Genomic DNA, 16,403 nt, shown 5'->3' on the forward strand with positions numbered 1-16,403 from the left:
ATAAGGAAGGCAGTTCATTTAACCACTGAATTGCTACAAGTTTTCATGGGCTGCTTTTTGCAAATATATTTAATGAAGAAGTTGTAAATCTAGAAGAGCTTAAAATTTTAATTTTACAGAGAAATATTTTTCCTTGTTTGCATGTTTGTAGTCAATTCTCCTGAGTGCAGTCACATGAAATGTTCTTTAAATGAACATATTTGCTAACTGGCATGATTTCAGATTTTAAAACATTGGTTCCAGCAATTAGGAGTTTCCTCAGTTCCCCAATGACTGGAGAGATTCGTCTTGATTATAATTGCTCTTAGCCACGCATATCTAATTTGTGTCTTTTTAAGTGTTAATTAGTAAACAGTTTGAGCTGACATCTTTATGCGTTTGGGTGTTGAAAAATGAGGCCTATTGCGTGCCAGCGGCTGCAGCATGGCGACAGGGAGGTGTGGCCCTGGGGAGCAAAGGCAGGGTACAGCCCCAGTACAGCCTGGGTACAGTAGAGTCTAATTAGTAAAGGGAGGATCTGATATTCATCATTCCTTTTAAACTGATAAGGAAGGCAGTTCATTTAACCACTGAATTGCTACAAGTTTTCATGGGCTGCTTTTTGCAAATATATTTAATGAAGAAGTTGTAAATCTAGAAGAGCTTAAAATTTTAATTTTACAGAGAAATATTTTTCCTTGTTTGCATGTTTGTAGTCAATTCTCCTGAGTGCAGTCACATGAAATGTTCTTTAAATGAACATATTTGCTAACTGGCATGATTTCAGATTTTAAAACATTGGTTCCAGCAATTAGGAGTTTCCTCAGTTCCCCAATGACTGGAGAGATTCGTCTTGATTATAATTGCTCTTAGCCACGCATATCTAATTTGTGTCTTTTTAAGTGTTAATTAGTAAACAGTTTGAGCTGACATCTTTATGCGTTTGGGTGTTGAAAAATGAGGCCTATTGCGTGCCAGCGGCTGCAGCATGGCGACAGGGAGGTGTGGCCCTGGGGAGCAAAGGCAGGGTACAGCCCCAGTACAGCCTGGGTACAGACCTGGTACAGCCCTGAGTACAGCCTGGGTACAGCACCAGTACAGCCCAGGTCCCAGTACAGCCCAGGTACAGCCCTGTGACAGCTCCTGGTACAGCCCGGGTACAGCTTGGGTACAGCACCAGTACAGCCCAGGTACAGTCCCTGGTACAGCATCAGTACAGCCCGGGTACAGCCCGGGTACAGTCCCTGGTACAGTCCCTGGTACAGCATCAGTACAGCCCTGTGCCAGCTCCCAGTACCTGTGACAGCTCCTAGTACAGCCCAGGTACAGCTCAGGTACAGACCAGATACAGCCCGGGTACAGTCCCTGGTACAGCTCTGGTACAGCCCCAGTACAGCCCGGGTACATCACTGGTGCAGCCCTGGTATCAGCCTGGGTACATCCCGTCCCGGAGCTCCGGGGTCCTCCCGAGCCGCACCGGGAGCAGCTCGCGCTGGGCGGGAGTGGCACAGCCCTGGCACGGCCCCTGCACGGCTGGCACGGCCCTGGGCCGGGTACCGGCACGGCCGATGGCTGCCCGGACCGCCTCGCTGGCAGCGCGTCCCGCGTCCCAGCCCGGCTGTGGGTGTTTGTGACATTCCAAGAGCCACAAACGCGGCACTGGGAGATGCACGGGAGGGCAGCCCGTGTCCGGGGCGGTGCAGTGGGTGTGCCCCGGTGGTGGCAGCCCCTGCCTCGGTAGCCCCAGCCCCGCACGGTGTTCCTTTCGCCGCCCCCCTGCCCCGGGAAGGGCTCCGGTGGCCGGGGGCCGGCGGTGCGCTCGCAGCGTGCCACGAGATGGCAGTGCTACCGTGCACGCCGGGCTGCCAGGCGTGTCCCCCAGCTGCAGTGACATCGTGGGGGCACAGCCATGTGTGTATAGGGATTTTCACCCTCTTGCCAACCAAAAATGTTATTTCTGGTTTGAGTAAACTTGCCAGGGGAATGTTTCTGACTAGCTGATTTGTGGACAGGATGATTTGTGGTCACATTTGTTTAATGCTGGGTTTTGAGGGGGGAGGTGATCCCTGCCCGGGCAGGTCACTGCTGTGGTACCAGCAGGTTCACCTGGCATGGCCCTGCCTGGGCTGTTGTCAGCCCCGGTTTTTCTCTCACTCGTCCATTTGGTGTGTTGTCCAGCGCAGGCGCGGGCGGGTTGTGTGTGGGTGCGTGCTCCAGGCTCCTCTCTCTGCTTTGCCCACAGTACGACTACAGCTTCCGCACGGAGCAGAGCGCGGCGGCCCGCCTGCCGCCCAGCCCCACGCGCTGCCCGCCGGTGCCGCCGTCCTGAGGGGCCGCGGCCGGAGCGCGGGTGCTGCCACGGAACCATGCCGGCCTCCGCCGTGTCCCGCCGCCCCCGCACACACCGCTCCACCCCGGGCACCCCGGCCCGTGGGCAGCTGCCCCTACCCCGCTGCAGCCCCTCTCCACGTGAGTACAGCACTGAGGACAGCCCCGTGCTCATCCCCACTTTTTAGCCTGCTGCAGGACAGTCGCAGAATCCAGAGCAAACACAGCCGGGAGCTCGCGGAGCATGGAGAGATCTTGTCCCTGAAAGGAGCAGTGGAAGGCAGGGCTGGGTGCTGCCGTGGAGCTGCTTGGCTCTCGACACCTTGCAGCAGGAGGCTCCTGCAGCACTCAGTCCCGTGCAGAGCTCACCTGCAGTGAACGCCAACCCTCTGCCACGGTCTGGGCACAGAAGTTCCACTGTGGCTGGGATCAGTCTCACAACCACTGTGGTCACTGGATTTGCTCTAGGCTGGGGGAGCCAAGGCCCCTGGCTCTCCCTGGGCACTGCAGGGCAGGCAGGGTGCCCAAGGTGCACTGTGGGTCCTGAGATGAAGCACCTTTGCTTTGCACTGGGTGTCCATACGGATCTAGGGCAACAGCACCCTGCGTTTCTTTCTGGATGGATGCTGGCAGCGACACCCTGGCAGTGGCCCACTGACCCCTACGGACCTGCTGACAGCTGGGATGCCATCACCTGCCCGTCGTTGAGACAGTTCTCTAACATGTTCCTGCTAGCTGCTGAAACAAAAGAGATGTGCCTGTTTCCTGGGCATTGATGGGGAAGCACTGAACACTGACGTGGCACAGGATGAGAGTGGGTGCATTAAGCCCTGACCTCTGCCTCCCTGTGATCGCTGACCAGGCTTGCTCCCAAGCCAAGCGCATGTCTTGGAGAAGTCCTTTGCTGTAATAAGTTATTTACAAGTGCCCATCTGACTCTGCTGCTCTTTCAAGTCTCTGCTGTAGAACAAAGTTACATCATGGCAGCAAAATGGCAATTTTGGAGTAAGAGTTAAAGCGTACAATTTTTTGTATTGTAAAATACTGATTCCCTGACCCCACTGAAACGCAATTGCCATGGTAACAGTAACAGTGCTGTTGCTCTCAGCCTGGGTCATACATGTGCCCTGACCGACTTTGCACTCCCTTGGATTGATCTGGCATTTGCTAGTTGCACAGATTGGTAACTAACAGCAGTTTTTGTACTGTCAGCTAATATTTTTTATTTGTACATAAGTCAAATAATTCTTGTCCAAAGATTCATTTCTGGTTTTAAGGCACCACACTGTACTGCTGGGATAAAGAGCACAAAATACATTTGGGACAAACTGAGTCCAGATCTTTGCTTCAGCTTCTTCTGATCAGGTAAATAATTTTCTGGAGCTGTGTCTGTAGAGTGGCCATGTGCTTGGAAAGCAGAGGCCAATTTGGTTGCATGTACGTTGTTTCTGGGCAAAAGAGTTAAAGCTGTGCACCAGCTCTGGAGCCCTTGGGTGACCCCCTGGAAGTGCTCGTTTACTTGGAGCTTGCACCACCATTTTTAGTTGTTATTTATCCTGCAGTAAAGAAAAGCCAGACCTCACTGCCAGGCTTCACAAAGGCCAGATTGATGATGCCGACATCGACAAATGAACATACCATGGCAGCTTGGTCATTCGGCTCAGGTTCACTTCAAGTTCAAATCCACTCTATGCCGTAGTGCTGTGCCCATCTCATCCATCTTTTGTCTTCCTATTTTTCTGCTTGTAATTTGTTCTGTAGTTTTCTGTGACATCCATTTATAGCTTCTCCCGTGGCTCAGTGGTCACGGCAGGTAGGCAGGAGCCATCTGCAGCAGTGCGTTCCTCATAGCCTTGGGATGGGGGCTGACCTTCCCTGTTCATGGTGGAGGAACAGGGCCCAGCACAGTCTGCAGAGCTCCAGGGGCAGTGCCTGCACTGGGGGATTGAGGGGCAGCTGCCAGGAGCCCCTCCTGGAGGGCAGGGCTGCAGCAGACGGGGCTCAGCAAGGAGCAGGTTCTGAGAGCTGCTGAGCCCCACGCTCAGTGCCACACTCCCTGGGTATGTCTGGGAAAATGGGTGCAGAGCTTCAGGTCCCTTATGTAAGAGAAAATCTGTGCTTTAGTATTTATACCAACTGCTAGGTTTGCTCAGCTTGCTCTGCAGTGACCTACAGGAAACACTGGATACTTGAAACACTGGCAGGATACGCGACTGGGACAGGCATCTACATCTTCAGGATATATTTGTATACTTACTTCTCCCTCTCTAACACTGGGCCAGCAAAGCTGCTTCAGGACTTGCCTGCAAAGAACCTTGAGAGATGAGTTTGCTCTCCATGGTGTGGTGCTGCACCACAGCGCTGCAGGGACAGCCTGGCTCAAATGCACAGACAGGACAGATGCACTTCCCGTGGGGCAAACACCATGAAGGTGTTTTGAACAAAAAGCTGCACCTGCTGAGAGCCAGCTGAGCTCTCAGGCCTCTAACCACAGGCTGGAAAACTAGGTGATTCCAAAAGGGAGAGAGCTCAGAGCCAGTGCGTGGAAGCACAGCAAGGCACAGTGCAGGGTGGTTGGCTGTGTCAACTTCTCAGTCCACTGATCAGAGGAAGCTTTTTTATTGCACTGCTGAATTCCCGAGACCAGGGCTGTCAGGTCAGCATTTCCACTGGAAGGTTTTATTGGCTGCTCCATGACTTTTGTACTCACGGCAGCTCATTGCAAGGCTGGTCCTTGAATCCTTACAGTGAGTCCTCTGTGCTGGCATGTGCCATGGCCAGTACCAGCATCTCTGCACTCCCTGCCCGAGAGGTGACTGTGGAAGACTTGGTCCAGGCAATAAACATGCAGGGAGTCTGATGTGGATGTTGTCTGGCTGAGGAGAAGCCTTCTGGAGCGTAAGGGGAGGGGAGGAGTCAGTGGAAAGCAACAGAAGTGAATTTGCAGAGCTTTACCAGATGTTGTTGGCTACCTTGCCTGAATTTGTAGAACAAAACCGGTCTCTAGGTAGTTTAATCTTGTGGCTGATGGAGAAGTTAGTTTGCCAAATTATTATACATCTGCAACAGAGACAGAAAAGCAGCAGTGAGGGGTTTGCTTACTGTAAAATATGCCTTCTGATGTGAATTCCTAGTGACACGCTGCCTCCTGGATTCCTCACAGCAAGAAGCTGGTCATGTGCCAAGGTGACTCGTGGCCACCCAGGCCAGGCTGTGCTGTCTGCTGTGTTGATCATGGAAAGGCAAGAAGTTAGTCCAGAAAGTGATGTAGAGTGTGAACTTTGTGATAAAATTCAAGTGTGAATAGTTGTAGCAGGTGTCTTCCTTTACGGGAGCGCCTCGTATCTGTAGTTCATAGGAGTAAACTGTGTCAGACTTTTCCTGTGACTGTCCCTGCGTGTCCCCGCCGTGTTTGTTGGAGGTTTCCTGGGAGCCTCCTGTGCAGTGGGAGGTTGTTGGTAGTCTGTAGCATTGGGCTGTTTGGTTTCACACCCACCACTGCTCCCTCAGTGCCCTGAGCTCTCCAGACTGAACCCACATGCTGCCGAGCCTGGAGGATTCCTGTCATGGGCCCTGCATGTGCCAGGTAGGTGCTAGAGGCAAGGGCATGCCTCCACGGGCCCTGGCACCTCTGCTGTGGGGCCCTGGAGTGTCCTGGCAGGAGGGGGAGCGGGACAGAGCTGGCTGGCCCCTGCTGGCCTTCACCTCCCTGCTGCTCCCCAGGTGCCTGTGTGTCCCCAGGTGTGCCACGGCAGCCCAGGAGCCCGCAGAGCTGTTCCTGCTCCTCCCAAAGGAGGAGCCTCGCTACACCCAAATGATTACCTCAGCCCTGGAGCCTGGCCCAGCAGCTGGACCCCCCAGCAGCGGGGCAGCCCAGCCTTAGCCAGGGGCAGAGGCTGCTCCTCTGCTCACAGACAAGCTCTGAGGTGCTGCTCGGTTCATTCACCACAGGGAAACCAAACACTTTGGATATTCTGGTCGTTTGTTGTGAAATTGTTTCCTAACAGCAACAGATTTAGATGTCATCATACAAATGGCAGAGGAAAACCTTTTATGCAGTTGCAAGGTGGTTTTCTAAGATGGTTGGGTTACTGAAAGTGATTTTACTGTGCATTAATCTTATGAATGTTACTATGTTTTATATTTATTTTAGATGACCCTCCTGTATTTTACAAAGGGAAGTTTCATTGTGTGATAACTCTGTCTGTATTCTTAATATAATTTGTTAAATGAAAATTGTTTTAATCAGATAACTCTGTGTATTTTTGTGTTTTGATTTTCTGACTGAAACAACTACCTGGATCAGAAGAGTGAACTACAGAGGTGGCAACACGATCCCCTATAGGGAATGTGCTCTTGTTGGTGGACTTTTTTTCCTTGGAAATTGGATATAAAAAGCCTTGGAAAATGCGTCCAAAATGTCTTGCTCTACAGGTACACTGCAAAGTCAAACCAAACTCAGATGCCGTGTTTTATGGGCAGGGTTGGGTGAGGCCTGGCAGGAGCAATCCTCAGCACAGCGATGGTGCTGGCAGCAGTGAGGGCAGCGCTGCCTCCTGGGCCCAGCCTGTGCCACGCTGGCAGCAGTGCTGCCTGGTACCTGCAGGGCTGGGGGAGAGGGAAAGGGGCTGCTCAGCCAGGGGGAGGCTAATGCGGCACTACACTGAAAATTGTTTTTCTTTGTCCTAAATTATTATTCTTCTGAACTTGACCCAAGCTAGTGGTGCACAATCTGACCTCTGGCATCTTCTCACCCCAGACAGTATTTCTGTCTCGCTTATTTTGAGTGCTCTTTGAATTAAGGGAGATTAATACCCAAGTTCCCGACATTCTCTTCAGGCACATGTTTTTATAACCTTTTGAAAGCAGTACCACTTGTTCCACAAAAAACTCAGAAGCAGCATCCTGTGGCTGCCGTGGGAGCTGTCACCGGCACCTGATGGAATGTCCTGGCTGGGGAGGAGGGGTGTGGGGAGGACACAAACCAGAGTGGGCCCATCCCGTGCCCAGCTGGCTCCGTGGGCAGCGGGAGCTCTGCAGAGCCAGGGCTGTGCTCTGGGCCTGCCAGCCTCCCTTTGCTGCCACTGCTGCGGGCTCAGTCCTGTGGCACAGCACACCCCGTGCCTGGGAATGCTTCCAGGCCTGGCCAGGGGAACCCCAGTCCCCAGCACTGGGCTGGAGCTGGCTTACATCCATCATTCACGGAATTCGGTTTCGAAGGAAAATCTCTAATTTCTTTTGCTCTGCTTGGTGCTTTGAGACGTGGGGGCAGTGGATGCTCTCTGGAGAGGTGTCTTGTGGCCATCCCTGCCCCAAGGAAATCCTCCCAGTGCCTGAGGGGAGCAGCAGGGGCTGGAGGCGGCTGGCACAGTCCCTGTGTCATCAGAGGGTTCTTTCGGGCTTTGTGAGCCGGTGGCTTTGCTGGTGTTTTGTTTTCTTTTCTCCTCTCCCTCCTACAGCTTTAAAAATTAACTTGCCTGGGGAGTTTCTCAAAATCCTTTCCTTTCTCTGGAATGATGGATAAGCCATGTAACTGATTGTCATGGCCCTAGGGAGGATAAACATCTTCTGCAGTTTAAAATAAAACCTCCTCGCTCCTTGGTTAATAAGTGTTGAAAGAAGCACAAACAGAGCTAACACGGGATTTCCATGACTAACAAGATGACCACATCAGTGAATGTTGTTTGGGGTTAAAAATGACTCAGCTTTTGCTTCCCCTGGGTAAGATGTTTTATCCCAGTGCAGGAAAAGCTGCCAACAGCACTTTGAAGCTCTGGCAAACATGATGGAGCCAGGATTGTGAACTGGGAAGTGTTTGAATGCCGGGTTAAAAAAACCCTCATAAACTCTGCTCCATGTGTGCGGATTTCTGGAAGATAAAGGAGCCCACAGCTTCATCCAGCTTGTGCTGACTCTTTTCTTTTCAAAAGCCTTTTCAGATGTTTTCACTTTTCTGCTTGCTTTGTTGAAAGATGTAAAAATTTAAGACAACCACAAAGTAAACATTTCAAAACTTTCTAGTCTGAAAATTAGTGACATTTTCAAAATCCCTCAAATTCCATTTCAGCACTATCAGAAATGAAAATGTTTGGAGTTTTTTTGATTGGCAAATTTTCCAGGCAGGTTTTTGTTTATTGATAACTTTTATTTTTCAAAGAAAATAGATTTATTATTCAGTAGAAACACTAGATAAGTAGATGTCTTGTCAAAATCAAGCAGGTTTTCTTTATTAGAGTGAAATAGTAATGAACTCATCTGCTTCCAATATTTATAAAGAGTAGGGAAGGCCATTAATTCTGCTGCTTGTGAATAAAACCATCTGTGATTTCTTTCCATTTGATGTGTTTTGGTTTTAATATACATTTTTCACAAATAAGTGTAGGGATTTTTTGTGAAAATGTCACATTCAGAATCTCATAAAGAAGGAACGCAAGGAGGGGGAAACGAAATGTTTTGTTAGCTCAGTAATTTCTCACCTTGCACAGAGAGTAAAATTCCTGCCAACTTTAACACATTAGGCGACAGAATTACATGTTCGGCTCTAATGCAATCCATGACATGGAACAAGGCAAACAGAGGATGTTTGGAAGTTTGTTTTCCTTTGGGAATCACACAGCACATTTAACTTAATCTGTCCTGACACTTGAATTATAACATGAGCTTCTTTAGGGAAGCAAAATGGTAGATGCCTCTTTTTAAAGCAAAGCAGAAGTTAATAAAATGGGCAACACGTCGAGGAGAAAAGCCCTGATGAACCATCATGCGATTCTCAGAGCAAATGGGCTCTACTCTGGGCTTTTTCCACTAGAAATGCTGGAAACCTTGAGACATCCTTCTGCTGAGGCTGAAATGTGACCTCTAGAATTTTACTCGATTAAAGCAAAAGCTACAAGAATGCCCCAAGTGAGACCACTTTGTAGCCGGACTTGTGAGTGTTCGATCTTAAATTAAACTGAGTATTCATCCAGCTGCTCTGCCAGGATTTATGTCACAATCTCCCCAGCAGCTCGTGCGTTGGAGCCTGTGCTGTGCTGCAGCTTCCTGAGCTGTACCTGTGGGGGAGAAGGAGTGCTCCTGCTCCCAGCCCAAGCACCCCCGGGGCTCTCTCCAGGGCCTGTAATGGGAACGGGGCTGTCACTGCCATCTGCTCCTCTGAGTGCTGCTTGAAAAGGTTGGCTCAGTTACAGATTTTGAGGCCCAAATTTGATGACCGTTGTCCAACAGGATCAAAGCAGATCCTTGGAGGTTCCTCTGAGTGAAGAAACCTGAAATCAAGTAGCAGATGTCCTCACCTGAAGCCCAGAACTTGAGGTGCTGCAGAGGAGGGCAGGTACTCTCCTGGGGAGAGAAAGGCAATGCCAGTTTTATCACTGAAAAAATGAGTGAGCTGGTTGTTTCTCAGCTACCTGTTGGCAGAGATAGGAGAGGGCTGTGCTCTTCTCTTGGGAGTTTTCACACCTGTGCCAAGCAGGTAAGTCTGCTCACTGGTTTGCTTGTACTTTATAGTATTTATCATTTATCATTTGATTTGGTATGGAATAACAAAGATACTAATTTGTCCCAAACATTTTTCTTCACCAAATTGAACAGCACTGTCAGCTGGACAAAGAAACAAAATTTCATTTTCAGCTTTAAAAAGCTTGACCAAGTAGTTTTCAAGCACAGCCTTGGGGCAGGCTTGGGTGGGTTTGCAGGAGTTCCACATTGCTGGTCTGGGCTCAGCCCCACAATGGGCACTGGGCAGGGATGCTCTCCCCCAGAGATGGACGCATGGTCCTCTGTGGGCCCCCACTAAGACAGAAGCATCAAAATGGGGCTTTAAATGCCAATAAGGAAAATTCACACTGGATATGAAGAGAAGTTCCTGCAGGGGAAGCTGGTGAGACCTGGGAGGTTGGTGAGTCTCCGTCAGTCTCTGCCCAGTTTGTGTCGGGAGGGGGAGGAGAGGCTGAACCTCAGCAGTGCCCATGAGTGGGTCCTGCTTCCCCTGCTCTGCAGAGCTACTGAAGTGTCAAGAAAACAGGGAGCCCAGGAAGCCATAATGCTGTAAGACCATTTCAGCTTAATTCCCTGGCAGGGGAGTGCTCCCACCAGGAGTGTTTGGCCACGGTCCTTATTCAAACACAAGGCAAGGAGCCCGTGGTGGTTATTTCCTATTCAATAGTGTCCCACAGGAGCATGACAGGGGTTGATTGGGATGCATCAGGCAAAAAGCAGAGGGCATGGGGTGAGCAGAGTGGGGAGAGGGAGAGCAGGAGTGACCAGGATGTGTGCCAGAGATGGTGGTGGTGACTATTCTGTAGTGACCAACGAGTTCCCCACTGCTCAGGGGAAAGCTGTCATGTCCATGGGCTGGGCCAAGGGCTGGCAAAACCCAAGGAGTACCCATCTGGGGATATGTGAGGATCAGTTTCACGAGCTCTGGAGGCCACAGAGGTGGCTTCCTGTGACTGACTTCTCTGAATTGCACAAAGACTTCCTGTTTTTCCAGCACATAACTCTGTTCCCACAGTCCCCAGCAATGACCTGTCATGGGTGGCAGAAGCCAGTCAATGGACTCAAAAGCCCTTAATGCAAGTATTTTCCATGTTCTAACTCTAAATTCCTTTTTCTGTCCAAATTCCTACTCATATGAACCTTTTAGGAACTTAATTATCCTTGAGACTTCTACCTCTCTGTGAAATCTGGTTTAAATCAGTAAAGAAAAGAGTTCAAAGTTATTGGGCAGGACAGGCAGACAGACAAGCACACAGGGATCACAGGAACCTTGTTTTCATAGGAAACTAGATTAAAAAAATCCCACAGCAGTTTCCAGCCCCTTTGGTGGCACGCCTGCCTCGGTCCCGCGCAGGGCGATGGTCAGGGGTGCTGGGGCACAGGCAGCTGGGTTTGTGCTCTTTGGGAAGGGGAGGGGGCTGGCACCAGGCAGCTGGGTGTGTGCTCTTTGGGGAGGGGAGGGGGCTGCTGGCAGATCCCGTCTCCTTCAGCCGGGCTTGGCTGGGCAGTGGCGCTGGCAGCAGCGATTCCGCAGCCTGTCTGCTTCTCCCAGCTGGATGCAGATTCATGACATCCCTGCTCGCTTTGGCATGCAAACCTGTACCTAATTTCTTCTGAAATGGGCCCTGAGGAAGTCAGCAGATGTTATTATTAAAGCATTGAGCATCAGCAGCTCCCGAGATATTGTCAGTCTGTTAATGAGCTGATCAAACTGGGGAATGCAAGGGCTTTCCCTACTTCTTAATAAGGAAAATAAGACCTCCAAGGTTAAAAGGATTCATTTAAACTGCACCAAGTTTATAGGTTGCAAAATGTTCTTTAATCAGTTTATTCTTAGAAGGCCCTAACTGCCCGTGAACAGCAGTGGACATTATCTTAAATGATCCCACAAGAACAGAGCTGCTCGGTCTTGGTGGGGTTTGCTGGCATTTTGCTCCCTTAGTCTCCTTAGCTAGCCTTTTCCGTGCACCTTCTGTAATTCTTTTGTGAACATTCTGTGCATCATTACCCACAGCTCTCCCCCAAGATTCCTAATGATCTGTGAATTATTAAGTTTTGCTGTTTGAAAGTTAAACTGATTTTTCTATCGATATATTTGTATTTGCGGTTTTGCAAATCTTAAATCCCAACAGTTTTCCAAGGCTGCAGGAGACACCAGTTGCACAAGTGAGCCAGAAATATCCTGAATTAAACACCTCCCTGCACCTCTCAGTGTCCTCCCTCACTCTGAGCCTGTCCCTGTACCTGAGACCCTCTAGATTCTGTTCTAGTAGCAGTGGCTCATGGGGAACCCATTTTGTTGGCTTTTCTCTTAATCCCATGCTATCTGGATGTCTGCTTGGGGTTTTCCACCTGCAGGGATGTTTAGAATTTGGACACCAGTGATATTGATATTAGAGTAAATTGGTAACAGCTAAGAGTTTGAGAGAAAACATCTATTATTTCTACAGGAGCAGAAGAGCATGACCTGCCTAAATGGTGCCTTGCCACCACTATCACCCACCTGAGGTAGGTCCAAGAGCAAGCTGAAGAGCCCTTGTCTTGGGGAGCTTCATTATATCCAAACTGGCAACAGGTAATCAGCTGCCAGGGAATGATCAGAGAAGGAGAATACAGAGAAGGCTCCTTTAATTCTCTCCATCTGCTCCTTGGTGCAAGCGGGAAGGGGAACACAAAGGTGAGGCCCCACGTCCCATGTCCTGCAGTCCCCACTGCAGGAGCTGGCCTTGTGTGGCTGTGGGCAGCCTACCCCATGCCCAGGGGGGACTCCCAGGTGCTCAGACACTTCCTCCTCACCATGGATCACTGAGCTCACACCCATGCCATGATTTATTCCAGCATGGACATATTTATACCGTCTGATAAGCAGTGCCTGCTATAAATATGTCCATGCTCTCCCTTTTGCTATGCACCAGTGAGGAAGGGGCATGTTGTGATAAATTGACCCTGAAATATGGTGCATGTGCATAGTTTTAAAGACTGGAAGGATGGGGTCAGTTTGGTGTCTCTCTGTTGTGGTTCAATTAGTTGTTTTTAAAGGTGTCTGCTGAACTGTGTCTTCCAGGGAACATTTCCAACATTACCAATATTTTTAACCCTAACGTGCGTCACTTGGCAAAACTTTATGAGCACTGATGAACAAAAAAGCCCTGAACTACATCTCAGCATCAAAGCAGGACTATTCTTCCCCTGCTGCAGCCCTGCCATGGCCAGTGAGGGCAGGGCTGTGCCCTGGAAGGGGAGACATCAGGTCAGCGTGCACTGGTGCTCTGGCACCCACTGCTTCCCGCACAGGGAGAGCAGCATCCCAGGGCAGCCAAGCCCGGGCTCCACCAGCCCTTCTGCACACCCTGCTCGAGACCTGGAGGGACTCCACAGCCTTTCTGAGCAGCATTACATACAGGTTTGTGGTCTGCAAGTGCCCTTTCACAATCCGGGGTCATTTCTGTGGACTTCAAATGGTGGAAGCATTTCAAATGTGGAGGAGAGAAATGATAAACCCGAAAAGAGTCAGTGGGAAACAACTCCCACTGGTTCAGACTGCAGTCTAGAACTGGCTCTGCCGTGGAGGAGCATGAAGGGCACTGACACCCAAATGTCTGGGAGGTGCACTGAAGCCAGTGGGACCAGGTGCAGCTCGTTAGGTGCGAGGCTGCATGATCAGGACACCTGTACAGTAGTCCTTTCTCAGCATTTCCCTCAGATCTGGGGTCCATCAGCAGGTCTGACTTTGAGCCGCTGTCTGCCTCTTCTCCAAACTGTGAGTATCAGCTGTATTTTTTCATCTTTCAGAGGAAGTTTATCGTTAGGCTGGAATTCTTCAGGCAGAGGCAAAGGCTGTGCTGGTTTGGGTTAGCTTGTTTTGTTAAATTTTGAGAAAAACTGTTCTTCATTAAGGAACGTGTGCTGGTTTCCAGAAGATGACTGAGACCTTCCCCTCTCTAGTGTTCAAAGTCTTGTGCAGTTCTAAACTTGAGTTTCTTTTCTATTTAAATATTTAAAGATTGTCTTTGCTTTGTCTTCACAAAACCTGAGCTGAGCTGGAGGGGTTCCCAGGCTGTGGAAGCAGAAGCTGGCCTGTGCAGTTTGAACTGGCCGTGGCTGTACCAGCGCTGACCTTGTGTGCAGCAGGGCCTGAGCAGCCCAGGAGGGGTTGTCAAAAGTGTTGAGAAGAGGAAGTTCATTTTCTGAGGAGTTTTGGGTGGTTGGTTGTCTCTGCAGAGGGCAGAGCAAGAATCTCTGGGTGAATTGGGTGAGCTGGGCCCTGCTGCCTCGTGCCTGGGGAGCTGGCTGCCCTGTCTCTGCTGAGCCATCGTCTGTTCGGCCTGGGCCCGAGTGTGTCTGAGCAGTGACACTCTGGGCTCTGTGGCCAGAAGTCACCCCTTCGGCTGTGTGCTTTACTTTTGTTTTGTAAAATGTTCCCCCTGGTTGGGGGTGTCAGAGCTGCCCCCGGGTGTGCGGAGCTCAGTGAGCCGTGCGTGCAGCTCGGCTGTTTGTGGGGTGAGCCTGGGCTGGTTCCCCAGCCTGTCACTGTTACATGAGATGTGCTGCCATGGCTGTGATGAGGGTGAACGGAGGTGTGGCAGGGAGGGCTGAGACACAGAAACCCCCGAGCCCCAGGGAGCTTGGAGACTGACCCATGGGACCATCACTCGCCCCTGGCCCGAGCTGGGTCTGGGAAAGCAAGCAGCCCTTGCTTTCACTTGTGGTGCTTCTTTCCACGGCTTCCATGAGCAGGCCGTAGGTTTTAGGTGGAAAGCTTTCCTGCAACTCTGCATCACTGAGGAGGCAAGAGCAGGAGAGATGAGCAGGAACGTTGTTGTTGCTGCAAGGAGAGAAATTACCTTCCCACATGTGGCTGGGCAGCGGGCCTGGGAGCCTGGTGAGGCTGGGCCTGTCCCCAGAGCTGTTCCCAATGCTGTCCCCAGGGCTGTCCTCAGAGCTGTCCCAGTGCTAGGGCTGTCCCAGTGCTGTCCCCAGAGCTGTCCCCAGTGCTGTCCCCAGGGCTGTTCCAGTGCTGTCCCAATGATGTCCCAGTGCTGTCCCAGAGCTGTCCCAGAGCTGTCCCAGGGCTGTCCCAGAGCTGTCCCCAGGGCTGTCCCAATGATGTCCCAGGGCTGTCCCAGGGCTGTCCCCAGCACTGTCCCAATGCTGTCCCCAGGGCTGTCCCAGGGCTGTCCCAATGATGTCCCAGGGCTGTCCCAGGGCTGTCCCAGGGCTGTCCTCAGCACTGTCCCCAGGGCTGTCCCAGGGCTGTCCCCAGCACTGTCCCCAGTGCTGTCCCCAATGCTGTCCCCAGGGCTGTCCCAGGGCTGTCCCAATGATGTCCCCAGCGCTGTCCCAGTGCAGCTCCAGGAGCACGAGGAGGGAGCTGGGGCTGGGGCCGGGGCCAGACAGCTCTGCTGGGAGCCCCCACCCTGCCAGCCCTGTTTGTGTGCCCCCAAAACAGTGCAGTGGGGAGGGGCCAGGCATGAATTCGGTACAAGCGTTTGCACCAAAAAAAGTCGGAAAGGGTTAAAGCAGTCACTGTGTGCTTTTCTGGTAGAACCCACCCTTGGTGGGGTGCAGGTTTGTTTGTGAGTCACCAAATCTTTAGAAAACATGAAAGCACATCATGTAACCAAAAAGGATACTAGATACAGGCTTATTTCTGTGTTTACAGAACCATTTTGGAAGAAAAAATGTTGTTATTTTAAAAAAATCAAGACAGAGTATTTTTTCATAGCATAACACCAAAAGGAAAGTAGTGCAGCTCTGGACAAATTAGAAACAGGCTTGAGTATTACACTTTACATGGATGGTACTCGGGTATTAATCCATTAAAGTAATCAAAAGAGCTTAAATAAGAATCTGAAGGCTGCAATATATATGTCAATGAACAAGCTGTAAAACTTCCTGAAAAGGTGATTTCAAAGCCATATTGTCCAAGCTTGGCAAATTGCATATTTAATTATTTTGTCAGTCCCTCTTTCTACTCTAATCTTTTGGTGAAATACCTTTAGACATATGAAATCAGTTAAGATAATTAGGGTATGATGGAATTAGGTGTTACCTGATTTTTAAGAAAGATACCATCCTCTGCCTTGGTATAAAATGTGTGCAGACCCCAAAAGCTGGACTGTATTGTAATGTTTTCTTTTCTATAAAGATCAAAGGTCTCCAGCCCCTTTCAAGATGTTTGCAGAATTTGTTTCCTAATTATCCCACATTTACTTATTTGTGTGCTGGGACATCAGAGTTAACTCTTTGATTGTAAAGATGAGATGGGACCTTCCTCCAGATGACTGGGGCCAGCAAAGCCTTGCATCTCAAAATTGTTTTTCAGATTACATGGCTGCTTCAGTTCTGAGGTTCTGGTGTGGTTTAGGACAGATGAGGTGTTGTGTTTGCTTGATTTTAATACCCCGGTCCTCTACAGCAAAGATTTGGTTTTCCGCAGTAAGAGTTTACACCTTCATTAATATCCTTTACAAGTTTACAAACTCTTGGTAAGCAACAGTAAACTATTTAGGCTTTGATTTGTCTGGGAGTTGGAACTGTTTTCACCAAACCTTTATGGTCTTTCCATGATGTGGTGCCTGAGTTTCTTCAGCAGAATT

General features: G+C 50.2%; 1 protein-coding gene across 2 annotated transcripts in view; it reads left to right on the top strand.

Moving 5' to 3' along the window:
- Positions 1-16,403, top strand: part of MVB12B (multivesicular body subunit 12B) — a 75,521-nt gene that overhangs the window by 47,234 nt on the left and 11,884 nt on the right. The window contains exon 10 of one of the 2 annotated variants that reach the window (XM_039730536.1): positions 2,222-6,560. The exons of the other annotated variant lie outside the window; for it this stretch is intronic. Within the exon in view, the coding sequence (XP_039586470.1) occupies positions 2,222-2,308 (87 nt within the window). The 3' untranslated portion in view covers positions 2,309-6,560. Of the gene's footprint in view, positions 1-2,221; positions 6,561-16,403 lie in introns of those variants that run through there. 2 annotated transcript variants of the gene reach the window in all.

Source organism: Passer montanus, unplaced genomic scaffold (assembly GCF_014805655.1).
Source record: "Passer montanus isolate IOZ18808 unplaced genomic scaffold, ASM1480565v1 scaffold73, whole genome shotgun sequence".
Lineage (NCBI taxonomy): Eukaryota > Metazoa > Chordata > Aves > Passeriformes > Passeridae > Passer > Passer montanus.